General features: G+C 40.6%; 1 protein-coding gene across 1 annotated transcript; it reads left to right on the top strand.

The window, feature by feature from the left end:
• Positions 1 to 1240: 1240 nt before the first annotated feature.
• On the top strand, positions 1241 to 14143 carry LOC146635822 (uncharacterized). The gene is made up of 11 exons (XM_085349077.1): positions 1241 to 1360; positions 1446 to 1633; positions 1825 to 1962; positions 2133 to 2271; positions 2473 to 2653; positions 2869 to 3010; positions 3521 to 3664; positions 11339 to 11395; positions 12283 to 12323; positions 13064 to 13140; positions 14033 to 14143. The coding sequence occupies exons 1-11, from the start codon at positions 1241 to 1243 to the stop codon at positions 14141 to 14143; spliced, it is 1338 nt and encodes a 445-aa protein (XP_085205203.1).
• Positions 14144 to 26623: the final 12480 nt, after the last annotated feature.

Here is a 26623-nt window from a genome sequence, read left to right as displayed (position 1 = left end):
CTGTGCCATTATGTTATTGTTAGAGCGTAGTATCTTTGTTTGTTGGGGGTTTTTTTTCTCTCTCTTTTTTTTTTTCTGGGGACGGGGGCGGGTTGTTTTTTTTTTTTTTGTTTGTTTTTTTGTTTGTGTGTATTGCTAAATTAAAGTACCTTTTTATAAAAAAGCTTATGAGGTTCTCAGTGGCAGAATATAATCTGCAATAAGACGTTATTTCTTAGCAAAGCCAAAGGAAAATAAGAAGGTACAATCTGCACAGAAATGATCATTTGTGAGATATAGAATGAATTTGGATTTTACAATATTTTCCCTTCCTATTTTTTCTGTCTCCATATCAAAGCTGAATGATACAGGGCTGGCGGTCCATAAAGATGACTGGGGCTCAAATTTTGTATATCTATATGTAATTATGGGAAAAGAGGGATTTGTGTTTGGTCTAAACATACCATGAGAGTGAAGCAATGATCATAAGTTGTTTGTTTGGTTTTTTTACTGTTTTTTTTTTTGTTTGTTTTTTTCATGTGGATGACTGTCATAATTACAAAACTTTCAATAAAAAAAAAAAAAGAAGTAACTTTTGTTTCACAAAACCAATTGACACTGTGTTAATCACTATTACAACTGAAAGATTGGATTGCATTGCATTTATATAGCGCTTTTCGAGACCCTCAAAGCGCTTTACATTTCCACTATTCATTCACTCTCACATCCACACACACTGGAGGAGGCAAGCTACAGTTGTAGCCACAGCTGCCCTGGGGCAGACTGACCGAAGCGAGGCTGCCATACCACGCCATCGGTCCCTCTGGCCATCACCAATAGGCGATAGGTGAAGTGTCTTGCCCAAGGACACGACGACTGAGACAGACAGGGGGTTGAACTGGCAACCTTCCACAAACAAGATGAGCTCCCCAACCCCCTGAACCACGGTCGCCCCCCAAAAGATGAAATTAAAAACAAATGTTGTTTTGACAAATTCAAAACAACTTTGTTTAAATATAGTTGAAAATATACTCGTGCTTCTTGCAGGTGGTTTAGACAGCTGCATTCGGTGCAATACCCATCTGACTGTAATCTTTGAAAGACGTTTCCTCATTCCAGGTAATTTTCTGATTTACAAACTGAATCAACTTCCGTGTGGGAAAAAAACATCAGACAAAAGGACAGAGTGAAAGTGAGGCTGTCTTTGGATGTACAGGTGTTCTCAGTGATTTCTGCCTTTGTGCAAAGACACACATTCATCATGTTGCTCTCTGAGACATCTTTGGTGCTGCTGATGGTTTGCGGCACTCAGGCTTCACATTTTTTAGGCACAGTCATGACCTACTACCCAAAGGACACTTTTGCAGATGGATCTGTCACAGTACGTACATTTTCTTTCTAAAATAATTTAGGGACTTGAAAAATTTAAAATGTTAGGTAAACACTTTGTGGCTGTAACTCTACAGGTGACCATTCGGTATAAACTGAACTTCCACGACTGCACACATGGTGATATATGGAGTTGCCTCAGTGGTGATTGTGGGACTGGAACCTACACACTATATGTGGTAAAACAGGAGAGCAGTGGAGACTGGTGTCAGAGAGAGGGAATCATGACTCGACGGGTTTCCAGCAACGCTCCGTTTGAACTTTGGTGAGTGTACAACAACAGGAAAAGGTAATTTGTTACAACATTTTTTAATTGCCATTGAAGGGCGACAAAACAACTTCCCCAAAACATCAGCAGCTCCACTAAACAGTCTTTTTGATGAGTGACACATGGTAAACTAATAATTTACTAAAACATGTTATGTTCAGACTTTGAAAACTGAATTTTCTATCAAGGTTGAATAGTGGTAACTGGATATCAAACATCAATAACATCATATCATGGAGAGCTGTGACTCGGGTGGAACTGAGGAACCGGTCTGACATCAGCAAAGCCAACACATCACCTCAGACCACCATCCTACCAGCTGTGAGGTAAGCCCACTTTATGTGTGTATCTTTGTTATAAATCTAGTTTTCTTTTACATTTCATATTTTTCATTTATCCTTTTCATTTTCAATTAATTTAACAAAGTATTTATCACCCGTTCGTTACATTAAAATGAATACAGCAAATAGAGCTACAATCTTTGTTTCTCTCTCAGAGTTCCTTCAAACTGTCAGAGAGATTTCAGCCTGTTGATGTTTGACCCTGATGGAGACGAAGTTAAATGCAGATATGGAAACTCTGCACTCTTAGAGTGTAACCCCTGCACTCCACCCTCTGTCCTCAGCCTCTCATCGGTGAGCAATGATTGTTACTCTCATGTCAGATGAGACAGGCAAAGACTAAAAGCTTTTTAATTGAATTACAATTGATATCGATTTGGTAGAAGTGAAAGTTTGTCCAAAAGAAGTAGCAGTTATTTATAGCCCTCAATTTAATTACATGACAGAAAACATTTTGGTTATTTTAACTTCAAGCCCATTTTCGTCCTCTTGCAGTCGTCTTGTACTCTGTCATTCAGCCCCACCAGCAGCAGTAATGAAGGTTCGTATGTAGTACAGCTGGTGATGGAGGACTTCCCCAGACAGACCATCACTCTGACTCAAACCAGCGGGACACAAACAACAATAACTACCAACAATGCCATCAGCAAAATACCGATTCAGTTTGCTTTGAAAGGTACCTATATACGTTTCATTATCTTACAATGAAAGCACTAAAGAGCTGCTGCTGATGAACTTAGTGCTCGGCCTGATGTACAGAGATGTTTGACCACCAGTGTCATCGGGACTGATTCTCTGGACCAACAAATATTAATCTGTCCAGCAGATATTTTACTCTGGATCATCTTTGCATCCTGTGAGAATCACCTTAACTTCTCTGTATTCTTCCAGTTGATCCTGCAGTTCCATCCTGCACAGAAGGACTCTTTCTGCCCAAGTTTCTTCCTCCAACACCAGCCAACGGAGCTCAGCTCTACAACAATGTCAGTCAGACTCTGGAAATTAACATCACTGCAGAGGCACTTAACTCCATGTAAGTAAAACACAGTTAAAGACTTTGTCTGAATATATAAAAGTTTAAATATTTCATTCAGGGCAGCCTCTGGGTAGACATGAGAAATAGTCCTAGAAGTCTGAATCTATCAGAAATGAGTGATGTGAAAATCAAAACTATTTTTTAGTTTATCAGGTTACATATCTGACATGATCTTTAGTATTACAAAACTCCAGTGCTGATGTACAAGATTACAGTCAGACGTCAAGTTAGACGACACAGTAAGTGAAAAACAGCCAAGACAATACAGATTTAAGGACATAAATACAAAAAGATTAGGTAAAACAACAGTAAACATTGAAAGTAAGGCAACATGAAACACTTCCAAGGTTGGTTGGTATATGCAAAAAATCAAAACAAAAAACAAGCATGGCCTAATAAAAGCTGTGCTCTAGTTGGGAAACCAAAGAAATATGCTCCTTTTGTAGTCGCGGAGATATTGAAAAAAAGAAACACAATTTGACGAGTTTTTGATTTTGTCTTTTGAAGGATCTCTGAACTGCTCTACAGTGGGCCATACAAGTTAATCAACAGTGCATCAGGACCTGGACAGTTCACCCTGAGATGGGCACCATCTGAGAGCGAAGACGGACAAAGCCTCCCCATCTGTTTTGTTGTCCAGGCCGTTTCTGGGTCAGTCTCATATTTCATATAAATGACTCTGTAGAAAGTTATAGCAGCTGAAATTCCTGAAATGAAAAATTTTCAAAGTCACACCTCCAAATCTGAGGCCATGGTTCTCAGCCGGAAAAGGGTGGAGTGCTCACTCCGGGTCGGGGATGAGTTCCTGCCCCAAGTGGAGGATTTCAAGTATGGCCACGAGCTGTGGGTGACCGAAAGAACGAGATCGCGGATACAAGCGGCAGAAATGAGCTTCCTCCGAAGGGTGGCTGGCCTCTCCCTTAGAGATAGGGTGAGAAGTTCGGCCATCCGGGAGGGGCTCAGAGTAGAACAGCTGCTGCTCCACATCGAAAGGAGCCAGCTGAGGTGGTTCGGGCATCTGACAAGGCTGCCCCCTGGGCGCCTCCTGGGTGAGGTGTTCCAGGCATGTCCCACCGGGAGGAGGCCCCGGGGCAGACCCAGGACACGCTGGAGAGATTATATCTCTTGGCTGGCCTGGGAACGCCTTGGTGTTCCCCCGGATAAGCTGGAGGAGGTGGCTGGGGAGAGGGAGGTCTGGGCCTCTTTGCTCAAGGTTGCTGGCCCCGCGACCCGGCCTCGGATAAAGCAGATGAAGATGGATGGATGGATGGACATTTTAACTTGTTGCTGAAAAAGTTTCCTGTTTTAAGGATTGTTCCGTCATTAGAAGTCAGTTAGCTCTCCTTTGAGTCAATAAACATTTTTTTTTATCTTTTGAGATTACGATTGTAGTGAGGAGACAAAATGAAAACCAGGAAGCTGATAACAAGAGAAAAACAGCTCTTACATATATTATCATGCTTTTTACAACTACATGAATGCACTATTGCTGTGTGATTTATTACCATTACTGAAGGTTACTCACTTACCAATACCAACTAAATTTTTGAATCTTAATATAAAACGAATAACAGTGGGATGGACATTAGGTAAGGCTGCACTTTTTGCATTGATCTTGTATAGAAAACTATTTCGGTATCAGTAATATGTTTTCTTTTTGTCTGTCAATAATCATGTGTAACTGCACATGATTATTTGCAGGTAGCAGGTTGTTAATGCTATCCATCAAGTCTAAAAACAGCATGTTAATACTGGAGATCCTGAAGGCTGCTCCAAAAATGATCAGATTATATTTTAAATATTTGTTCAAATCAAATTAGTTTCAATTATCTTTTTTTAAAGAAATCTACTACATCATGTGTCATTTTTTTATGTCGTGTGTCATTTCCATTGCAAATATTAATTACAGTTAAATTAAGAGGGGACGGCAGTAAAAACTCCGGAGCTGTGATATCATCATGTACACTGCTGTTCCAATTGTGGAATGATCGCACTGCGTTCTCGGAAAGTCCGGACTCCCGTGTGAACTTATGAAGTCCAGACTAGCAAGAACACGAGTACGGACTCAAGTACATGAGTATTTAGAAACGGCCTAACAGTCTGCAGTCTATGAGCTAACCTCAGCTAACGCCAGCTAACAATGTTAGTAATCAGAGAAACTGTATTAATCCCAAATAGAAATTGGGTTGTTTTTTTTTTTTTTGTTTGTTTGTTTTTTTGGGGGGGGGGGGGGGTATTTTTTTTATAAAAGGCTGCGAATCCTACTCGAACCTGGGCCAGCCGCTCTCAGCCATGTGATATGTAATTACATGCGGATCCAACTGAGCTAAACCTGCGCCTGACTGTGTTTAATCACCAAATTGGAGAAGACATAGAGAGGGGATAGCCTAACATACGAAACAGGAAATGACCACTGTGTATTCCATTTATTTCAACAAAGTAGCTGTATTCCGATTACCACCTATTTAAACGTTAACAGGATACAGTTATATTATATTATATTTTATATTTTGTATTTTAAATACGTAACGCTGGTACATGTATTTCGTTACTCCCTAACACTGCTTTTAGAAAGAGAAAAAGAGAAAAAAAGATTGAAGAAGATTCATGGATGTAGTGAAGGAAGACATACATAGGGTTGGTGTGACTGAAAAGGATGTTAGAAACATAGGAGGCAAATCTTCTGCTGTAGTGACCAGTAGAATAGAATAGAATAGAATAATCCTTTAATTGTCCCACAAGGGGAAATTTGGGTGTAACAGCAGCAAGAAAGACACATATACAAACAAACATACACATTTTTTACATATTTACATCAAGGACAATGGTTACCAAAAACAGAGTACTGTACTGTTATTAAATTAAATTAAATTAAATTAAATTAAATACAGATAAGAGGCAAACCCTGGTTATAGTGTGAATTGGTTGATAAAATAGTGCCAAGTTACAGCGCTGATGTAAACATCTATGTTTGTTGGGAGCAGTTCTGATTGTACAGTCTGACAGCTGCAGGGAGGAAGGACCTGCGGAAATGCTCCTTCGTGCATCCAGGATGCAGCAGTCTGTCACTGAAGGAGCTCTGCAGTTCAGCAACATTTACATGCATGCATGGGGTGGGAGACTCTGTCCAACAGAGATGTTATTTTGGCCAGAGTCCTTCTGTCTCCCACCACCTGCACTGGGGTCCAGGGTGCATCCCAGTACAGAGCTGGCCTTCCTGATGAGTTTATCCAACCTCTTCCTCTCAGCTGTCAATAAACAGCAGCTCCAACATACAACACTGTAAAAAATTACAGATGCCACCACAGAGTCATAGGTCTTTAAAAGCGCTCCCTGGACTCCAAATGACCTCAGCCACCTCACCAGGTAGAGTCTGCTCTGACCCTTCTTGTATAGAGCATCTGTGTTGTGGCTCAAGTCTAGCTTATTATTCAGGTAAACACCCAGGCACCTATACGAGTCCACTATCTCAATGTCCACTCCCTGCATGTTCACCGCTGTCAATGTGGTCGGTCTGCGTCTCCGGAAGTCCGCCACCAACTCCTTGGTTTTTCCAGTGTTGATCAGCAGGTGGTTCTGCTGGCATTGGTCCACAAAGTCCAGAGTTCACTGTCTGTACTCCTGTGATGAGGCTGACTATGACAGAGTCGTCAGAGAACTTCTGTCGGTGGCAGCATGGGGAGTTGATGGAGAAGTCTGCAGTGTAGAGGGTGAAGAGGAACGTCTTTGGTACCAGTACCACACAGGATGTCTTCCACAGCTGTGGTACTTTCCCCAGTGACAGGCACAGATTGAACAGAAGTCCTGAGATGAAAGACAGGCAGTTCCTGAAGATGAGGGAAATGGCAGCAGGGGGGACGGTGATGGGGGAGGGGTGGGTGGTTGATCAAACCTATTCAAATATTTATTTAGGTCATTCACCCACCCCAAGTCTCCTGCAGCCTGGGGGGTTGGTTTTTGTCTTGAGATTGTCTTCAGGCTGTTCCAAACCCCTCTGATGTTGTCCTGTTGCAGCTGCTCTTCCATCTTCCTCCTGTAGTTTTCCTTTTCTTGCCTTATCTTCCATTTCCAGCTGACTGTCACAACACTGAATTTTTTCCAAGATGGCGACACGTAAACTCTCGCCGTAGCGTCTCCCTCTGGACTGAAATAGGGCTTTGGGCAAAGCGGGCCGGTCTAAATACTGACTCTGGGTAGGCAAACCTGAGTCTACCGTGTCCGCCTCCATCTGGACTCTGGATTGATGGGCCGGAGCCTGCCAGTGCCTACTGCGTCTACTAGATTCCTGGGAGGGCAGGCTGGGCCCTGCCCTGTCCTCCTTGTCCTCCCCCGCTCGGACTTGGAGCTAGCACTGTTTGGAGCTAGCTCGGACTGTTGCGTCCCCCAGACTCGGAGCAAATCAGGCCGGAGCCCGCTGCATTTCCCGGACTCGGAGCTGGCAGGCTGGAGCCGGCTACATTGTCCGTATTTCGAAGCTAACGAAGCCGGAGTATGCTACACCACCCGGACGCGGAGCTAACAGGACGGAGCCTGCTATACTGCCTGGACGCAGAGTTAACAGGCCGGAGACTGCTACACCGTCCGGACACGCAGCTAACAGGCCTGCAGAATATGAGCTGAGTATGGGTGAAACTTATTTTAGTGGCACTAGGTCAACTGTAGAAGTGCACCTGGAGTCACCAACGATTCATTTGGCTCTGGTTGTTAGCTTAAATCGATATGAAGTATTACCCAAATTACAAGGTTCTCTTGTTCTGTATAATCTTTCATTTTCACTTAAGAAAAAGCAGTATTTGTCGTTAACATCTGCAAAGTACGAAAATGCTTTTAAATGTAATATGAAACGAAGGTTAATGATGATTGTTTTACTTTTACTTATATCCGGAGATGTGCAACCAAATCCTGGACCTGAGTTGAAAAGTGTCCAGACCCCTGCCGATTTTAAATCTCAGCCAGGGTTAAAATGTGTTCATCTAAACGTACGCAGTTTATTACACAAGATGGACTTGGTCAGAATTTGGGCGAAATTGACAAACGCGTATATTGTGATTATCTCCGAAACTTGGTTGTCCAAATCTATTACAGATGATGACATCAACATAACGGGATACAATCTTTATCGTACAGATAGGCCTAGGAAAGGTGGAGGCGTAGCAATTTATGTTAAATCAAGATATGAAGTATCCATTGTTTTATCTGAATCTATTCCTAAACAAATGGAATTCTTGGCTTTGAATATTAAAATAGTAAAGTCTCTCTCTATAACAGTTGTTGGGTGCTATAGGCCTCCGTCTGCTGTAAAGGAAACTTTATTATCTCTAAAGCATCTTCTGTCCAAATTAAATTATAATGAACTTCTATTGGCCGGAGACTTGAACTGGGACTGGCTGAATATAGCTTCTGATGAATTTAAATCTGTGACTCTGTTAATCTTAGCCAGTTGGTCAACCTACCTACAAGGCCAAATATAAAGAGTCCTGACAAATCTACTTTGATTGACCTAATTCTAACAAATGTCCCTCATAAGTTCCTGTCTCTAGGCGTGTTCTGTAATGATTTAAGCGATCATTGTGTAGTTGCTACTTGTAGGAACACTAAAATCCCTAAATGTAAACCGCGTATCATCTGTAAAAGAAATTTTAAAATATTTAATGAGCAAGCGTTTCATTATGACTTGTCCATGGTAAATTGGGAAAATGTGAGTCTGATACCAGACATCCATCTGGCTTGGGCTTATTTTAAAGAAATTTTTATGAAGATTTTAAATAAGCATGCACCTGCCAGAAAATTTAGGGTCAAGGGACGGGAGAACCCTTGGTTTTCATCGGAATTATCAGAGTCCATCCATCAGCGCAACGTGGCATGGGCAAAAGCTAGGAAAAACGATTCCCTGACTGACTGGTTAGATTTCAGGAAATTAAGAAACAAATGCACAACACTTATCAAGAAGGCTAAGTCAGAATATTATTTATCTGTTACTACAGAAAACCTGAATAACCCTCAGAAATTTTGGAAAGTAATTAAGTCTTTATCTATAAATAAAATATCACAGGCTCTTCCAAAATTCATTTTAAAAGATTCTGTCCCAGTTTATGACAGAACTGAGGTCTTAAATAGCTTTAACAAGCACTTCGTAGCTACTGGTTTTTTATTTAACTCTGTTGGAGCAGCCCCCATGATTCCCTGCACAGAACCCCAAACATATTTTGGGGAGCTTTTTGATTTTTCTCCTTTTTCTGTCCAGGAAGTGCATAAAGCTCTTAAAGCCTTAGATCACAGGAAACCCCCAGGGCCAGACTTAATAGAGCCCTATTTTTTTGAAAATAGCAGCTGATTACATTGCACAACCTCTTACGATCCTTTTTAATCTTTCAATCCAAAATAAAGAAATTCCACTTGTTTGGAAGTCTGCTTTTGTTACGCCAATATTAAAAGGAGGCGACCCGGCCATTCTGACTAATTACAGGCCAATATCAAACTTGTGTGTCTTGGCAAAAGTCCTTGAGTCTCTCGTCAGTGAGCAATTAAAAGAGTTCTTGTACTCTAATGAAGTTCTCTCAAAACTGCAATCTGGGTTCAGAAAACAGCATAGTGCTGTTACTGCTGCCACAAAAGTGATAAATGACATACTTGTTGCTCTTGATAAAAAACAGCACTGTGCTTCTCTCTTTATCGACCTGTCAAAAGCTTTCGACACTGTGGATCACGCCATCTTAAAGCATAGGCTTCTTTCTTTGGGGCTGTCTAGACATGTCGTCTCCTGGTTCACTAACTATTGGAGTGACAGGACTCAATGCATTAAATGTGAAAATCTGTGCTCAGAACTTTTGAATATTCACACTGGGGTGCCACGGGATTCAATTTTAGGACCTCTGTTGTTCATCATGTATATAAATGATTTGGGACAAAATGTGTCCAATGCTAGTATGCATTTTTATGCTGATGACACAGTTATTTATTCCTTTGGCTCAAACCTTGAAAAGGCAATAGAATCTTTGCAGAAAGCTTTCGACGTGGTCCAGAACACACTTCTGGAGCTGAAATTGGTTCTCAATGCTGAAAAGACAAAGCTAATGTTGTTTTCAAACATAAAGAGATTTCCTCAAACTGTCCCTTTGGTGTCCACTCTTGAGGGAAACCTCATAGAAGTGGTGCATACGTATAAATATCTTGGCTTTTTAATTGATGATTCTCTGACCTTTAAATCTCACATAGACAATCTTGTGAAAAAACTCAAACTAAAACTGGGATTTTTCTTTCGAAACAAATTTTGCTTTTCTTTTGAGACAAAAAAGCATCTTGTAAATGCCACATTTTTATCTGTTTTAGATTATGGTGATCAGCTGTACATGAATGCTTCCGCCCAGTGTCTTCATAAGATTGACTCAGTATATCATGCCTCTTTACGGTTTATTACAAACTGTAGGGCCTTGACCCATTGTTGTGATCTGTACGCTTGAGTGGGATGGCCTTCGTTGTCCTCCAGGAGGTTTGTTCACTGGTGCATCTTTATTTATAAGGCCCTGCTTGGACAAATGCCCACCTACATTTGCGATCTGCTCACACGGAGGAGTACTGTTTCTTACAGCCTGCGTTCAAGTGATCTTTTTTTGCTCAATGTTCCATTTGCAAGAGTCCGGATTTAGCGCGGTTAGCCACGACTCTGTGAAGCACATCAGGCTGCACTCCCCGTAGCTCTGCTGATGTCGGGTTAGAGCCGCCAGTTCATCCACTTTTTTGGGGAGCATTCTCACATTCCCCATAATAACAGATGGAATCGCAGGCTGGTACCTCCTAACCTTACTGCGACGCCCGATCCCGGCCCAAGTGCCGCGTCTCATCCTCCTCACGTCGCGGGGGATGCTGGCTCACTTGGCGCTAGGCGGAACAGCAGCGGCGCTGAGGGCTAACAGCTGATCCCTGCTGTATACAATGAGCGGTCAGACATCCACGCGCTCTCCGGAAACAGATGCCGTAAAAAATGTGATAAAAAAAACAATTGTCCATAAAATTCTAAGCTCTGTTGCAGAGTAGTACAGCCCTCAATAAAAAAAAAAAAAAAACAAGAACAAGAAACACAATAACAATAAAAAAAGAGAAAAAAGGACTCGGTCAGGTCGGAGCTGCTGATACTGGCTGCCAGCTCGGAGTGGCGCCAGAAATAAGTAAGGGGTACAGTAAGGGGTGCAAGTATTAGAAAGCAGCCAGTTTGAAAACCACCATGTCGTAAAAGCATGCTCAATTAAGATAGAAAGTATCAGTGCTTAGGTGACTTGAAGATATCATGGCATCAGAGGCCTATATTAAACTTACTTATTTTTACAGTGGAACCAAGTATCACTCAGAGCTTCGATGTGTCACTGTGACTGTTGCAAACGGTGAGTAGAGCCTTTCACCATTTCAGCCACATTTTAAATTGAATTTACTGAATCAGTGTAACTGAGTTATAACATCTAATTCTGACTGTTTATAGGACCAATAATAACGACAACAACTACCACCAGTACTCCAACTACTGAACCTGCAACAACTACTACCAGTACTCCAACTACTACCGATACTCCAACTACTACCAGTACTCCAACTACTGAACCTGCAACAACTACTACCGATACTCCAACTACTACCGATACGCCAACTACTGAACCTGCAACAACTACTACCAGTACTCCAACTACTGAACCTTCAACAACTACTACCGATACTCCAACTACTACCGATACTCCAACTACTGAACCTGCAACAACTACTACCAGTACTCCAACTACTGAACCTGCAACAACTACTACCAGTACTCCAACTACTGAACCTGCAACAACTACTACCAGTACTCCAACTACTGAACCTTCAACAACTACTACCAGTACTCCAACTACTGAACCTGCAACAACTACTACCAGTACTCCAACTACTGAACCTGCAACAACTACTACCAGTACTCCAACTACTGAACCTTCAACAACTACTACCAGTACTCCAACTACTGAACCTGCAACAACTACTACCAGTACTCCAACTACTGTACCTGCAACAACTACTACCAGTACTCCAACTACTGAACCTGCAACAACTACTACCAGTAATCCAGCTACTGAACCTGCAACAACTACTACCAATACTCCAACTACTGAACCTGCAACAACTACTACCAGTACTCCTACTATTTTCCCTGCAACAACTACTACCAGTACTCCAACTATTGTACCTGCAACAACTACTACCAGTACTCCAACTACTGTACCTGCAACAACTACTACCAATACTCCAAGCACAACTCTTCCTACATCAACTACACCCAGTGAACCATCTTGTGAGTATGAATAAAATGAGGTGATGTTTTTATAGTTACTCTGTCTCAGTGTAACAATTATTAATCTCACCTTAATTCATGTCTATTGATTGCTGGTCACACCAAAACAGTAAAATTCACGTCAGTTTTATATCACTACATAATACCCTCATGTCACAATTTGTAAATCCAGCAAAATACTTTTGAGGTATGCTGAGTGAATTTTGTAGCATTGACTAACTGCATACAAAATCCAAACTCCAAAATAAAGGCATGAGCTGGCCAGAAAAACACAATGATTGTCTTTGAAATCAACAGTGTCAATTAGTGAATAAACTTAAGATCAGCAAAGTAAGAAATATACAATCACAATCAAAATGCCAGCAGGAATGAAATCGATTACTAGGTAAAGCCAACTAAGCCTTGGTGGATGAACACAGGCTCGTTCAACAACAAACACAAAACAAATTTGTTTGATATAAAAGTCTTTAAAGTGTGTACCCAAAGATACACGGATTGATTTTACATTGTCACATTCTGGAGTTATTAAGCCATTTGTGTTTAATGTGTCATGGAGGACAACATGGAAGACACAATCTCTCATTACTAACACAAAATAGGAAAAAAATATTTGGTCTGAATTAAAAAAATATCAACAGAATTGAGGTTGCTTTGAAACGTTGATAAATGCAACTACTTGCAGTAACTTTAGCGCAAAGTGATTTCTATTGAATTCTAACATGTTGCATTCTTCTGTTTAGATGTTGCAGTTTTGCAAATGAAGATGACCTCTTTGGTGGACTTGTCTAAAATTGATAGAGATACCTTCCTTACACAGGTAAGTATATTTTTATTTATTCAGAAATTCTATCAGAGCGTCAAACAATTGCACCATAAAAAGTTTATCGACAACAAATTACAGGGAATGCACCCATTATCCCCACTGACTCATAAGGATAAAGGGAATGAGGGCAGGCTCCTTATTACACTAAATGGTAAAAATACCGGGCCACTAACACGTTAAAACTACAGGAGCCGATCTCTCAAAAAACCATGAAATGACAACTTCATAACATGAAGCTCCAGGTGCACAGTTTTTCTGCTGATGTGCCCCAGAATCTGGCAACCCTCATCTGTAACGTTATGTGGTCTGACACTTTGTGACTGAGTTGCTGTGATTTTTAACAACTTCCACTCTGTAATGATACCACTTACAGTTGATCATGGAATATGTAGGAGGGATGAAATTGTTTGACTTGTTGCAGCAGTGGGGTCTCATTTTAGTGTGTGTGTGTGTGTGTGTGTGTGTGTGTGTGTGTGTGTGTGTGTGTGTGTGTGGAATACCCGACTTCAAAAATTTCCACAATAAGCTAGGATGCAAGTAAACAAAAATTCGCAACCAAATTCCTCTGCAAAACTGTTGCATACAAAACTGCTATCATAATTTAAAGAATATGCCTTTTCATTGGACAGCGATTCCTTTGGGTGAGCATGTCTAATATCCCACTCTGAGAAATGACTGCATGGGGCCATACTATGAACTGAATAATCATCCTAATTTACTCCACAGTGTTCACACATGATAGACATGCACAACCACAAAAGTACATATTTCAACATAAAAATAGTTTCTGTGAGCAGAGTTTTGTAAAACCTTTGCTACTTCTTTCTTACATTTATAAAAGAAATCAGTGATCATATCTCTCGCTCTTCTTTTTTTCTCTCTGTAGATCAAAAATGTTCTTATATCCATAGGGCTGCCCCAACACATGATCATCCAACTCATAAGCAGCAAACCACAGATTGGTGGAACTACAGCGCCCTCTACTGGCACAACATGAACATCTATTGACAGCTTCAAGAGCTTTTTCATTTCAGCTGCTGAATGAAGTTTTGGCTTCACTGTTATTTAACACACATTTTTAATAATTAAGTTCACTTCTCAAGAGCAGCTTTTAAAAGCAACACGTTAGCCTGACTCTCCAGTTCTATAATCTAAAATGAATTAATTTGTGCTTAGAAATTGTTAGATTAAATATTATTTTTGGTGTGACTATCCTTAGTCTAGAACTGATACACTCATTATCCACAACTGGAAAACACGAAGAACAGCTCAGATAAAATAATTATAGTGGAAGATTTTAACATTAATTGATGCTGATAATGACAACCTCACTTTCTGAAAACTGTTAAATATCCCAATTCTTTGATCTTTGGGCTGAAGGAAGAACAACACTTGGTGTATAAGTGCTCAATCAACAATCTCTTTATTCCATACAATTCTCTTTATTCCATACAACACTTTGAGCATAAACGGCTGGAGGGGAGATGTGGACAGCAGGGTGTCTGCCAGATCTCGAATGTCTGACCATTTCTCACGTTCTTATAGCTTCAGCCCCCCTCCAAAGTCATAAAACCTAAACTTCCACATTCTTTCTCTCTCAGTGAGCCTAAGTTATGACATTGGCTTCCTGTGCAGTATGTTCTGTTCTTTCTAATCAGACAATTAAGGCCATGATCCTCTGAAAACAGCATTTCTTATAATTCAGCAGTATAATGCATCATAAAACAGTGTAATGATTTCACAATCTTTAATCCAAGGTATAATGTGGCCTATAGCCGTATAATGATTCAACAATTCTTCAATTAGAAGTCTAAGGTGGCATAAGATAGTATAATAATCTCACAAAATACTGTAACAAAATTTAAACAAGCGCTTCCTCCTTTGTTACCTTCTTCAATGCCATGTGTTAACACGTGTTACTCTGTAAAAAAGAAAAAAAAGCTAGAAAATCTTACTGCTCATCACTGTTAGAAGAAAGTAGGAACAAGCCTTGGTTGGCTCAACAGAGCTCTGATAGCGAAAATCTGTTTAAAAAGTTGTACGTTATTTACAAGTTTCTGACCACTTATAAAATGTGTTCAATGTGCTGCCCATGGTGTTGGATTGTCAATGCAACCCTCTTCTCCCACTCTTCACACACTGATAGCAACACCGCAGGAGAAATGCCAGCACAGGCATCCAGTATCCGTAGTTTGAGGTGCTGCAGATCTCGTACCATAGACAATATCCTTCAGATGACCCCAAAGATAAAAGTCTAAGGGGGTCAGAAACTGTTCATCTAGGAATGCTCGGACCTGGCGCCCATAATGTGGTGGTGCACCATCTTGCTGGAAAAACTCAGGGAACGTGCCAGCTTCAGTGCATAAAGAGGGAAACACATCATCATGTAACTGTAGTTAACCTCTGACATGTCAATGGCTGTGAACAAAGAGAAACTTGTAAATAACTCATGAAAGAATAAAGTTACGTTGAAACCAAGCACACCATTGTTTTTCTTGTGCCATTACCAATAAGTTTGATGTGTCACATGGCCCTCTTCCTATTGAAGAAACAAAAGTTGTATCCAAGATGGCCGACTTCTAAATGGCCACCATGGTCACCACCCATCTTGAGGAGTTTGCCCCCTCACATATACTAATGTGCCACAAACAGGACTTTAATATCACCAACCATTCCCATGTTATTACGGTGTATCCATATAAATGGCCCACCCTGTACTATAGAATCATGAGGCGTATGAGAGAAAAAATTCAATGGGTCATGCAGCACCCTCTGGTGGTTGCGCTGTGTGTGTTTGTTGTTGCAGCTTGGGAATAAACAGAGTCACCACGTTAAGACAGAGCCGTCCCAGTCTCATTAATATTGCTGCTATCATACACCCGAGATTTACCAAAACAAGAGAAAGATGTGAACTACGGTGTGTACAAGACTGCCAAACTGAAAGATTTTTTTTTAAACCAAAGATTCTCACTACCTGGACCATGCAGCAGATTTACCCTCCCATAATTTTTTCGAACGTTCCTATATTTGATCATTTTTACACACAGGAGGAGAGCTGTTGTTAGGACAATCAGGCACAATGGGACTTCTACCAAAAATAGCAGCTGGATTGAAAACAGCCAATTAGTGTGCAAAAAGATGGGAAGATGGAACTTTGATGTCTCTTATAGTAACCCATGTCTTGTCTTGTTGAATTTTATGTGTTTCTCTAGCTACAGATAGAGCATTGCTCCATTAATGCAAACTGCAAATGTATATGCATCAAGAAATGCCTTAGTACTTGATATTTACAATAGGTATATTACTTCTACCATCAGTAATTTCCAACCTTATAAATATAATTGGAATTGTACAAACATTAGCTCTACAGAGAAAACTGATAACAGCTGTAGGCACAGTTAGGCCTTGCAAAGCATGTAAACCACCGGGGAGGTTTAAAATGCATAAAATGCAAATAATTTGTAAAATATGCTGTCACACAGTTTATTCAACAAAATTGCCTATATCTGAGTCTCCTCATTCAACCTTTAAACTACACATAAGACACACAATAATAACATTGAGAACCAGTGGATCTTCTCTAATGTAAGGATGATTTCTACAACACATTGCTTCTAAATTCCTGCATCTTATTGTTCCTTTTTCCTTTCTAAATTAAAAATATACCAGACTTAGGCGATATCAGGAGATATTACTGTAGCCCTCTGAAGCAGGGAGGCGCAGATTGGTGAAGCTGTAGTGCCCTCTACTGTAACATCATGAATTTCCTTGATCAGGAAATTCAGTTGTTTTTTTCTGCATAAATATTTCTGTAGATAACTTTTTCCAAGGTTTTCTTCACGATATATGTCGGGGGAAAACTCTGTAAGAAACCCAGGAGAAATAAAGACACAATGAGACAAAGTTACTTTCTTTATCAAACGTGTACACGGGTGAGCTGCTAAGAACAACTCACACCATGCACAGTGGCTTGGTAATTTTTATAGGCACAGAGCACAGAGACAGTGAGAACAGGATAACAAATAATAAACAGATAAAATAAAACAACTCCATATATGGTGCTAGTCTCGTCAGCAGAGAGCTAGGGAAGATAAAACAATCTAAAACAATATGTCCCAGAAACAAGATGTGTTTGCTGGGAAAGTCTAAAAAGATAATTCTAAACTAATCTAACCATAGGCAGAGGGCAGACAAAAGGCATCTTTGTACATTTAAAAGAAGGTAAAGAAACATAGAATCATTTTTCCTGTAACATTCCCTCCTGTTTTAACTTATTTTAAATGTATACAGCAATTGTCTGTGAAGGTTATTTATTAAGTATCTTAAGCAATTTTTTAATTTTCAAAATGTCAGCATAGCAGAAATGGAAGTCATTTGGTCTAAAGAATAAAACAAAAGAAAATAATAAAAAGAAAAACATAGTAAATGAAAATCATAGTAAATGAAATAACAAGTGGAATAAACAAGAAATAATAAAACTAAAACTACAAAAAATAAAGGATAAAAACCTTATATTTTAAAATGATGCAAACCTTAAATTGAAAACTTTATATGTAAAATGATGAAAACTTCATATTTAAAATGAAAACTTCAAAAAAATAAAAATAAAATGATGAGAACTTCAAAAAATAAAAGGATGAAAACTTTATATTTAAAACTGAAAACTTCAAAAAATAAAAGGATGAAAACCTGCATAACCTACTAATGTTTTAATCAGTGCGTGATCACTTGACAAGTCATTTTTAATCACCACGTCATTCATTAGCAGTTATTACAAGTTCTCCTCTAACAGAATTGCAACGGGATGCTGGTCTTCCTCAGGCACGGCAACATAAGCAGTCATTGTAGTTGTTATCATCTTTGAAATCATTACTCTTAGGCATGGCAACACACACAACACTAATATGAGCAGTGCTATCATGATGAGACCTAGAAGGAAAAATGGCTTTGCTACAGCAGCCAGCCATGAACCGCTGAACAGCCAGTCCAGCCAGCCTTGTGCTGTAGCTGCTCCAGGTGTGTGGTCAGTGACATATTTTTGCAGAGCGGTCAAATTCTGCAAAGCTTCATAAATGTCTCCTCCAGTTTCGTATCCATCAGGGATAAAAGTGCAACATGTCTCCCCGATCAGCTTGCAAACTCCTCCTTGTGATGCTGTTAGCAGGTCTAGTGTCAGTCTGTTCTGCAGCACCATCGTTCTGATGGCCTGCTGTTCACCTGCTAAGGCGGTTCCCAGGGTCTTAGTCAAGTTGATGTGTCGTAGCAGAGCATATCGGTTGATTTCCACATGATCCCGCACCTCGGCAACTCCAATGCCGGGGATCAAGCTCTGTAAGAATTTCACTCCTCCTCAGATGCGAAACTCTGGTTCCTTTACTGCTTGGTGCCGTCCGTGCACATCCTGTCTGGTAATGAGTCTTTGTTTGTAGTATCATTCGGTAGCTGTAGTTGGAGCGACAGTTGAGGCTCATCAGTGTTGCGTTACTGGCACAGGTTTCGTTGAGTGAACAGTCCATACACTTCCTCTCGTTCCTCGGTGGGCAGAAAGTGTATATGTATTTGCATAGCAGTCAGTTTTATTATTCAAGTAAGCTGTAGTGTTCATAAACTGCCACCAGAAATTAGTGGCATAGCCATGGGGAAACTTGGTGTACTTTCCTTTGTCATACAGTGTCTGCCTTTTCTTCATATAGCGTGACTTATTGTCCCTCACGGAAGCAAAGATGAGGAGCCCGGCCATGGTCAGGGCCGCTGCAGTTGTTAAGAGCCACCACCTCATGACGACGGGACACACCCTCCTGTCGCGAGTAGACCCCCCGGCCAGGAAAGCTGACCCCTCCACCGGGCGAGATCACAACAAGTGGGCAAGCCTGCCGTCAGCTGTGTTTAGATGGCTTCACTTACTGGCTCTGATGGATGCAAGATGGTCGTTCCGCTATTTTGCAAGCTCCAGTTTTTCCTTTGGAGCACTTTGATCAGAACCCAGTCACCGGGCTGTGATCTGCAAGACACTTGATAGACATCATTACATTCTTCGTCATTTACAATCATCTCTTTATTTTCCTACAACTTAGACATACATTTTGCTACTGAAATTGTATCTGCCTTTTTCACTGGGTAGATTTCTGGCCACTTTGAGAATACATCTATAACCACTAGGGTGTATTTTTACCCTTGGCATTCATTTAGCTCAATAAAGTCCATATGGATTGTGTGGTCTCAGGTTTCCCTGAGCATTATATTTTTGACACGTCATGCACGTTCTGACAAATTGTTTTGCTGAGGTTTCAAAATTTACAGTGTAGAATTTACAGTGTAGAAATGAGAGTTGACAATACTGGTCAGTCCCCCCGTTGACAAATGCGTACAGCCATGAGTCACTAATGCCGCCATTTTGTGAAGGAATTTTGGCAACACTAGCTTGCCATAACACATCATTAAGTCGTTTGTCAGAACTGCACCGTGTTTTAGCCATTTTGCCTGCTCTGCTGTGCTTGCTGCTTTTGTTCATTTTTCAACACATCCAGTGGAATCTGATGTGTGTTTACTGCCATCAATGTGATGTTTGTCTTTTGTGCCGCCTATTTTGCTGCTCTGTCAGTTTCCAGTTGGTGTAATCATTCCTCTGTTATGCCAAATTTTTTGCAAAATGATGCACAGCAGAGAAAACATACTGGCTGTCTGTATGTATGTTTATTAGTTTGTCTTTGTGTATTTAGCTTTCGCGTATCACAGCTATCAGCTCAGCGCTCTGTGCAGAACATGAAGAAGAAAGGGGTTTTGCTTCTATTATTCTACTATTTGTGGTTACTGCGTAACCTACACAATTTTGGCCTGTGCTGTAAGGTCAAATGCTGTTCTCCTAGCTTCCACACTTGCTGATCATAAGGTGGATCTGGGCCTGGAGTTTGTTTAAATCTCAGAATGTTGTGATACTCGGTCGGTTTCTGGAAAGTGGATGTGGCGGGTGTCATTTAGCATGCACTCAGGTTTAATACCAGAAAAGAATGGCATGACTGCTATCTTAAGTTTTGTCAGAGCGTCTCTACCTAGCAAATTTACTGGACACGACGGGTCATATATGCATTTAATAAAGCACCTGCGGCCACTTGCTGTATGTACTAGTTCTAAAGGGGCAGTTAATTGTTGTACAGTTGTGTGGCCTGAAGCTGACTTTACAACTAATTTGTCCTTTGAAAACTGTCAGTTTAAGTGGCTGCCTCAAAACTGTTTTGCATTATTTCTCTGTGGCCTACTCCTACAATCTCGTGTGAAGTGACCTTCCTCTCCACGGTTCTAGCAGGCGTTGTCTCTATGTTATCTGCTGTTGCTGCGTGGCTGTCTGCAGCCTTGGTGTTTGTGACTTTGCTCGCCTCTCTGTTCCTGATAGCCACCTGCGAATTAGTGTTTTAATAATAAATAATAATAATAAACTTTATTTATAAAGCACACTTAAAAACCAAGGGTATGCCAAGGTGCTTAACAAGTAAAATAGAGTATAGGAGGAGGATAATAGAAATAGGACCAAAGCAAGTACTAAATATGCAAGCAGATAACTGTCACTAATACATAGGAAAGCAACAGGTACAGAGCAAACAAGAATTTAAATGAGCATAAAAGTGCATGATATAAATCATAAAAGAAATATTAACTAGAGGGAAAGGCAAGATTGAATAAGTGGGTTTTTAATCGTGATTTGAACAGTGCAATGGAATCAGATGCGCGGAGGTCGAGAGGAAGGGTATTCCACAGTACCGGGGCAGCCAGAGCAAACGCACGGTCACCCCGGGACTTCAGTCGAGATCTGGGTTGGGTCAGAAGTAGTTGAGTGGCAGATCTGAGTGTTCTAGCAGGAGTATGTGGTTTGAGAAGTTCACTAAGATAACTTGGCGCTAATTTATTAATAGTTTTGAAAGTAAGGAGTAATATTTTAAATTGAATACGGTACTTTATGGGCAGCCAATGCAGGCTAGCTAGGACAGGGGTAATATGGCAAAATTTCCTGGTACCAGTCAAAAGGCGGGCTGCTGCATTTTGGACTGTTTGCAGTTTAAGAAGAAGAGAAGAGGGAAGACCATAGTACAAGGAGTTACAATAATCCAACCTGGAGGTCACAAAAGCGTGAATAAGCTTCTCCAGGTCCTCATGCGGAATATAATGCCTAGCCTTAGAGATAAGGCGCAGTTGGTGGAAGCTAGATCTCACTACAGCAGACACTTGCTTATCGAGTTTGAGCGAGCTATCCAGCAGTACACCCAAGTTACTGACATAGTCACAAGAAAAACTAGCAAAGGAACCCAGGGCAGCACAGAGTTGGGCACGAGGGATTTTACTGTTGAACACCACAATCTCAGTCTTCTTATCGTTTAAAACGAGGGAATTACTCAGGAACCATTCTTTGACCTCCCGCATGCATTCTTGAAAGTAGTGCAGGGACACAGCAAGGTCGTCAGTAAGTTCAAAATAGATCTGTATGTCATCGGCATAACAGTGGAAGGCGATATTGTATTTTTCAAAGATTGCGCCTAGAGGGAGCAAATACAATGAGAAGAGAATAGGGCCTAAAACTGATCCTTGAGGCACACCACAACAGACCGGAGCGGAGGAAGAGGAGAAGGTGCCTAAGTGAACTGATAAGGATCTATCAGCGAGGTATGATTTAAACCAGTCGAGGGCAGTGCCTCTAATACCCACAGTGTGCTCAAGTCTTAGTAATAAAATGTTATGGTCTACCATATCAAAGGCCGAAGAGAGGTCCAGTAAAACTAGGACCATAGAGCGTCCAGTATCAGTGATTACAAGAATATCATTAAGAACTCTAACCAACGCTGTTTCAGTGCTATGCAATGGCTTAAAGGCAGATTGAAATTTCTCAGCAATATTGTTCGTGTCCAAGTACGCCTGGAGTTGGGAGAGAACTAGTCTCTCCAGGATCTTGGACAAGAACGAAAGCTTAGAGATCGGTCTATAGTTTGAAAGGTCATAACAGTCAGAATTTCTTTTTTTAAGAATCGGGTGGACTACAGCATGCTTAAAGGACAAAGGAACACAGCCTGAGAGCAAGGAAAAGTTCATAAGAAATAGGATACTAGGTCCGATTACATCAAAACAGTCCTTAGCTAAACGAGATGGAAGAATGTCAAGCACAGTATTGGTGTTATTCATTTGAGCAACTAGCCGCTTAAGAGTCAAAAGTGACACAGGCTCAAACTGGTGGAAAGTTGAAATGCACTCAGGAATGGGGAGAGGATATAAAGCAGGGGGAAGGGAGGACTTAAGAGATGAGACCTTTTTTAAAAAGTGAGTTTGAAATCGCTCACAAAGACCCTGAGAATGAATTAAAGGCATGTCCGGGGAAGGGTTAACCACAGAGTTAAAAATTTTAAATAAGGTACGGGGGTTATGGTCATTGGCCAGGATGATTTTGGACAAGAAGGACGTTTTGGCCGTTTTAGCAGCACTTTGGAATTTTAAGCGGCTAGTCCGTAGCATGTCATGGGAAACCTGAAGTTGATCTTTTTTCCACCTTCTCTCAGCGCGCCGACACACGCGACGTAAGGCGCGCGTAGTGTCATTAAGCCAACACTGAGAGTAGGTTCTAGGGCGCTTCATCTTAATGGGGGCAACAGTATCAAGGATTGAAGAAATCAGCGATAACAAGGAATTAGCACAGTCATCAACCGAGTGAAAAGAACAACAGTCGAGAGTGACAGATGCTGTCAACACGTCTGTTGTCAACACGTCAGCCTTATTTCTAAGTTACAGAATGCTTCTTCTCCTTTTTTTTTTTTTTTTTTTGGTTTGGGAGAATAGATGCAACTCTACATTTTCACTTAAGGCATTTTTAGATAATTTCTAGTTCTTCAAACAATTCATGGATCTCACACATTTCAAACTTTCAAGTTAGGGTTGTTTCCCATTTATACAAATATATATATATTTAACTTTGCATTGCTCACAGCTCATAGCTCACAGCTCTAAACCTAGGCATTTTTCAATCATATGCCTAATCACTATGTGTCACTGTGATTCTCAAGTATTGTCACAAGTTCGGTTAAATTCGTTTCCAAAACCAACAAAATAATCAAACAAAAACAAAAAACATAAACGTGTCAGGACACAAAAGAAAAAAGAAAAATGCTGCCACCCGAACAAGGCAGAAGTCTGCATATGTTGGCTTGTAATAGCATGCAGCTTGTAACATGGTAGACTAATGTGCCTGTGTTAATTCAGCTCCATATTATTGTGTGAAGTTGCACTGGGTTGGGAGTGGTTTTGTGTGTGTCACATTTTTGGTGAGCCAATGGCTGGAATGGGGTTGGACTAATTAGAGGCAGGTGTACTTGATTGCACTGACACACTGGTCTACTTATAGCCCACACTACAAACACTGCTGTGTTGTTTTGTCTCTCTGTGCAGGTATGTAATGTGATGAAATCAGATATGTTTGGGATGGATGGGTTTTGCCCTATGAATTTTATATTAAGTGTGTCGTTTTGTCTCTCTGTGCAGGCCAGGGCCTATTATATGCCACAGCCTAAAGGCAGCAGAGTTGCAGAGGCTTGAGTGACCACTGACTATATGCTTGCAGGGTGGTGGGTCTCCAAGGACAACTTCTAACCCTGTTAAAGGCAACATGTGGAGTGCAACTTGGCTGTGTGGCATAGCTGGCTCTGGCCTTGGGACTGTGTGTTTTTATACAATTCTTAAGTGGGACACTGGACTGTTTTATCTTTTATCTCTTGATATATTTTTTGTCAATAAATTATCTTTTAGAATTTTATTGACTGACATCTTTTTGCCCATGACTGAAACGGTTGGTCAGACCTAGAGTCTTTCTTTGGGTGTGTTACAGCAGCTTCTGCTCTAAAAGAAACAAATAAATAAAAAGAAAAGAAAATGTGGAACATGCTCATCAGCAGTGTCTACATATTTAATTCAGCTTCTCAATCCTGTAGTTGTAGCTGTTGTCTACAGGGTTTTGCTTATTGGTTGTTATTATAGGTGTGCTCTATATCTCAGCAATGTGTCATTCTAGGATGATAGGTTTCAAGCTGGTTAAGTGCCTCTATGCACTTCATTAGTTTAGTTATTCTCTGTATTGTCTTCATCTCACATGTCATTACACTGAGTTTTAGCAAACCTTAAGCTTGATGCAGACTACTGCTTAACAATTATCCACCTCACATCATAACCGATTAAGGTGCCTCTTCATATTAATATTATGTCATTGTTAATATTATCCTCTTTGTCTTATATAACAGCAATAGCATATTATAATATTTTATCAGTGTGTACCACTATACTACTCCTGAGCCAATTTGTTAGTTAGGATCATCTTATTCAGCAAACAGATAATTTAGAATTCATCCAATCTGCGGTCACATTTGTTCTCTCTGTTGCATGGCGGACCAGGCAGTTCTATTATAATATATTATTTATATTTTATTTTGTATCCATCAAGGGCTTCAGATGACCTGCAGAATCATCCTTTTCCCAAGGTGGAGACAGTTACCTTTTCACACACTGTCCTTGGCTGAACAGTGACACAGCCTTAATATACCTTATTTATCTTATTAAAATATTTTCGTGTGAATTATTTGCTTTATATTCATTTTATACATGCTGGGCATGGTCATCATGCCAACTGTGTTTCATTGATAATATCACTTTACAGGTTGTTATCCTTGCTATTATTAATTTCAAATACTCTAAAGATCATTTCTACTGTAATTTTCCCTTTGTTCATCTTTATTTCGTACTTTTTATATTTATATCTACTCAGTGGGGTCTGTTTTCAACCCTTTTAAACTACTTCAAACTACTTTGATCTCTAGTTTTCACTTAATAAGGGATTATTATGTTCTTCCTGATATGGGTGGTGCTGCAGATGCGGCTGCAGGAATGAGTGTTGGTTTACTAAAAGGATTGTGGGGACTGCACAGTGTCTCGTCTTCTGGTTTTACTAAACTGGCAGTTGGATTCTGTTCTTCCGACTGTTTATATTTTGTTTTCTTAAATCTCTCAGTTTACAGACACTGTTTTTGTCCGGCGTCTGGACTTTTCTTTTCTCACCACTGCTCGTCAGCAGGAGTGAGTTTTAATTTCACTTGCTTGATTACCCATCTTATTTATGTATTTACTTATTTTTGTTTAAGTAATATATACACGATACAGCTGCTATCACCTTCGCTGGTATTAGAGACGAGAGTGGTTGCTCACACGCCCTTCTACTTTCGGACTATTTCCAAAAGCGGTGTGAACTTTACGAGACGGAACTCGACCGTTCTCTCAACTCACCAGCACGTCAGTGAATAGCAGTAAAAGAAAAACACAGTAGGAGCAGCTCAGTCTCTTATTGGACCGTGAAAATTCAGCTTGCTCCGTTAATTAAAACAATACACACACACACATTCACATTCACACCTATTCGCGCGATCGGAACCCTTATCATAAGGGGAGCTGCCAGTCTTTCTGTAGACGAGCTACTTATTCCCTAGACCCTGTCTAGACCCAGCTGGGGGAGCTACCCAGAGCTCCAAACCTAACCCACAGAAGTGGGGAGCTTCCAGTCGACGAGCTCCAAGCTACCAGCCGACGAGCTACTTTAAACCCACAGAGGTGGGGAGCTTCCAGTCGCGACGAGCTACTTTCGCTATTTTAAATTCCCTGAATTTAAAATACGCTTTTACGCAAGATTGTGTCAGTGTGTCTGTATCTACCTGGTCGGTGTCGCCGGGTCTGGTCCACCTCGATCGGGCCCCACCACCGTGGGTCGCTTTCTAAGACGTTGGCCAAGACTCGAATTTAACGCTCTTGGTCTTTTATCACACACCTAGTATGTGAGCTGTCGACAGGCGAGCAACGTGGACTGGTCACGGAGATGGGACACGATGGAGGCGATCCGGCTCGAAGGACCAAGAAATGTCGGGGGAAAACTCTGTAAGAAACCCAGGAGAAATAAAGACACAATGAGACAAAGTTACTTTCTTTATCAAACGTGTACACGGGTGAGCTGCTAAGAACAACTCACACCATGCACAGTGGCTTGGTAATTTTTATAGGCACAGAGCACAGAGACAGTGAGAACAGGATAACAAATAATAAACAGATAAAATAAAACAACTCCATATATGGTGCTAGTCTCGTCAGCAGAGAGCTAGGGAAGATAAAACAATCTAAAACAATATGTCCCAGAAACAAGATGTGTTTGCTGGGAAAGTCTAAAAAGATAATTCTAAACTAATCTAACCATAGGCAGAGGGCAGACAAAAGGCATCTTTGTACATTTAAAAGAAGGTAAAGAAACATAGAATCATTTTTCCTGTAACAATATATTACATTGAATAATCAAATTGAATAAGTAAAATATGTATTTGCTGGATTGCAAATGTTATCTAATAACCCACTTCTCATTCTGTTCATTAATTTTTTTCTAGTAATTTTAATACATGTTCAATAACTATAATAAAGAGAC

This window comes from Diplotaxodon limnothrissa, linkage group LG3 (genome assembly GCF_057381915.1).
Source record: "Diplotaxodon limnothrissa isolate DT_005_m linkage group LG3, D_limnothrissa_male_GT1.1, whole genome shotgun sequence".
Classification (NCBI taxonomy): Eukaryota; Metazoa; Chordata; class Actinopteri; order Cichliformes; family Cichlidae; genus Diplotaxodon; species Diplotaxodon limnothrissa.
This window is presented reverse-complemented; position numbering and strand designations above follow the sequence as displayed.

Excerpts from the sequence above, each read along its gene's own strand:
- LOC146635822 (XM_085349077.1), top strand. The coding sequence starts at position 1,241 with ATGTTGCTCTCTGAGACATCTTTGGTGCTGCTGATGGTTTGCGGCACT. Across the intron at positions 1,963-2,132 it reads ACCATCCTACCAGCTGTGAG|AGTTCCTTCAAACTGTCAGA; the intron begins GTAAGCCCACTT and ends TTTCTCTCTCAG. Across the intron at positions 3,011-3,520 it reads GCAGAGGCACTTAACTCCAT|GATCTCTGAACTGCTCTACA; the intron begins GTAAGTAAAACA and ends TGTCTTTTGAAG.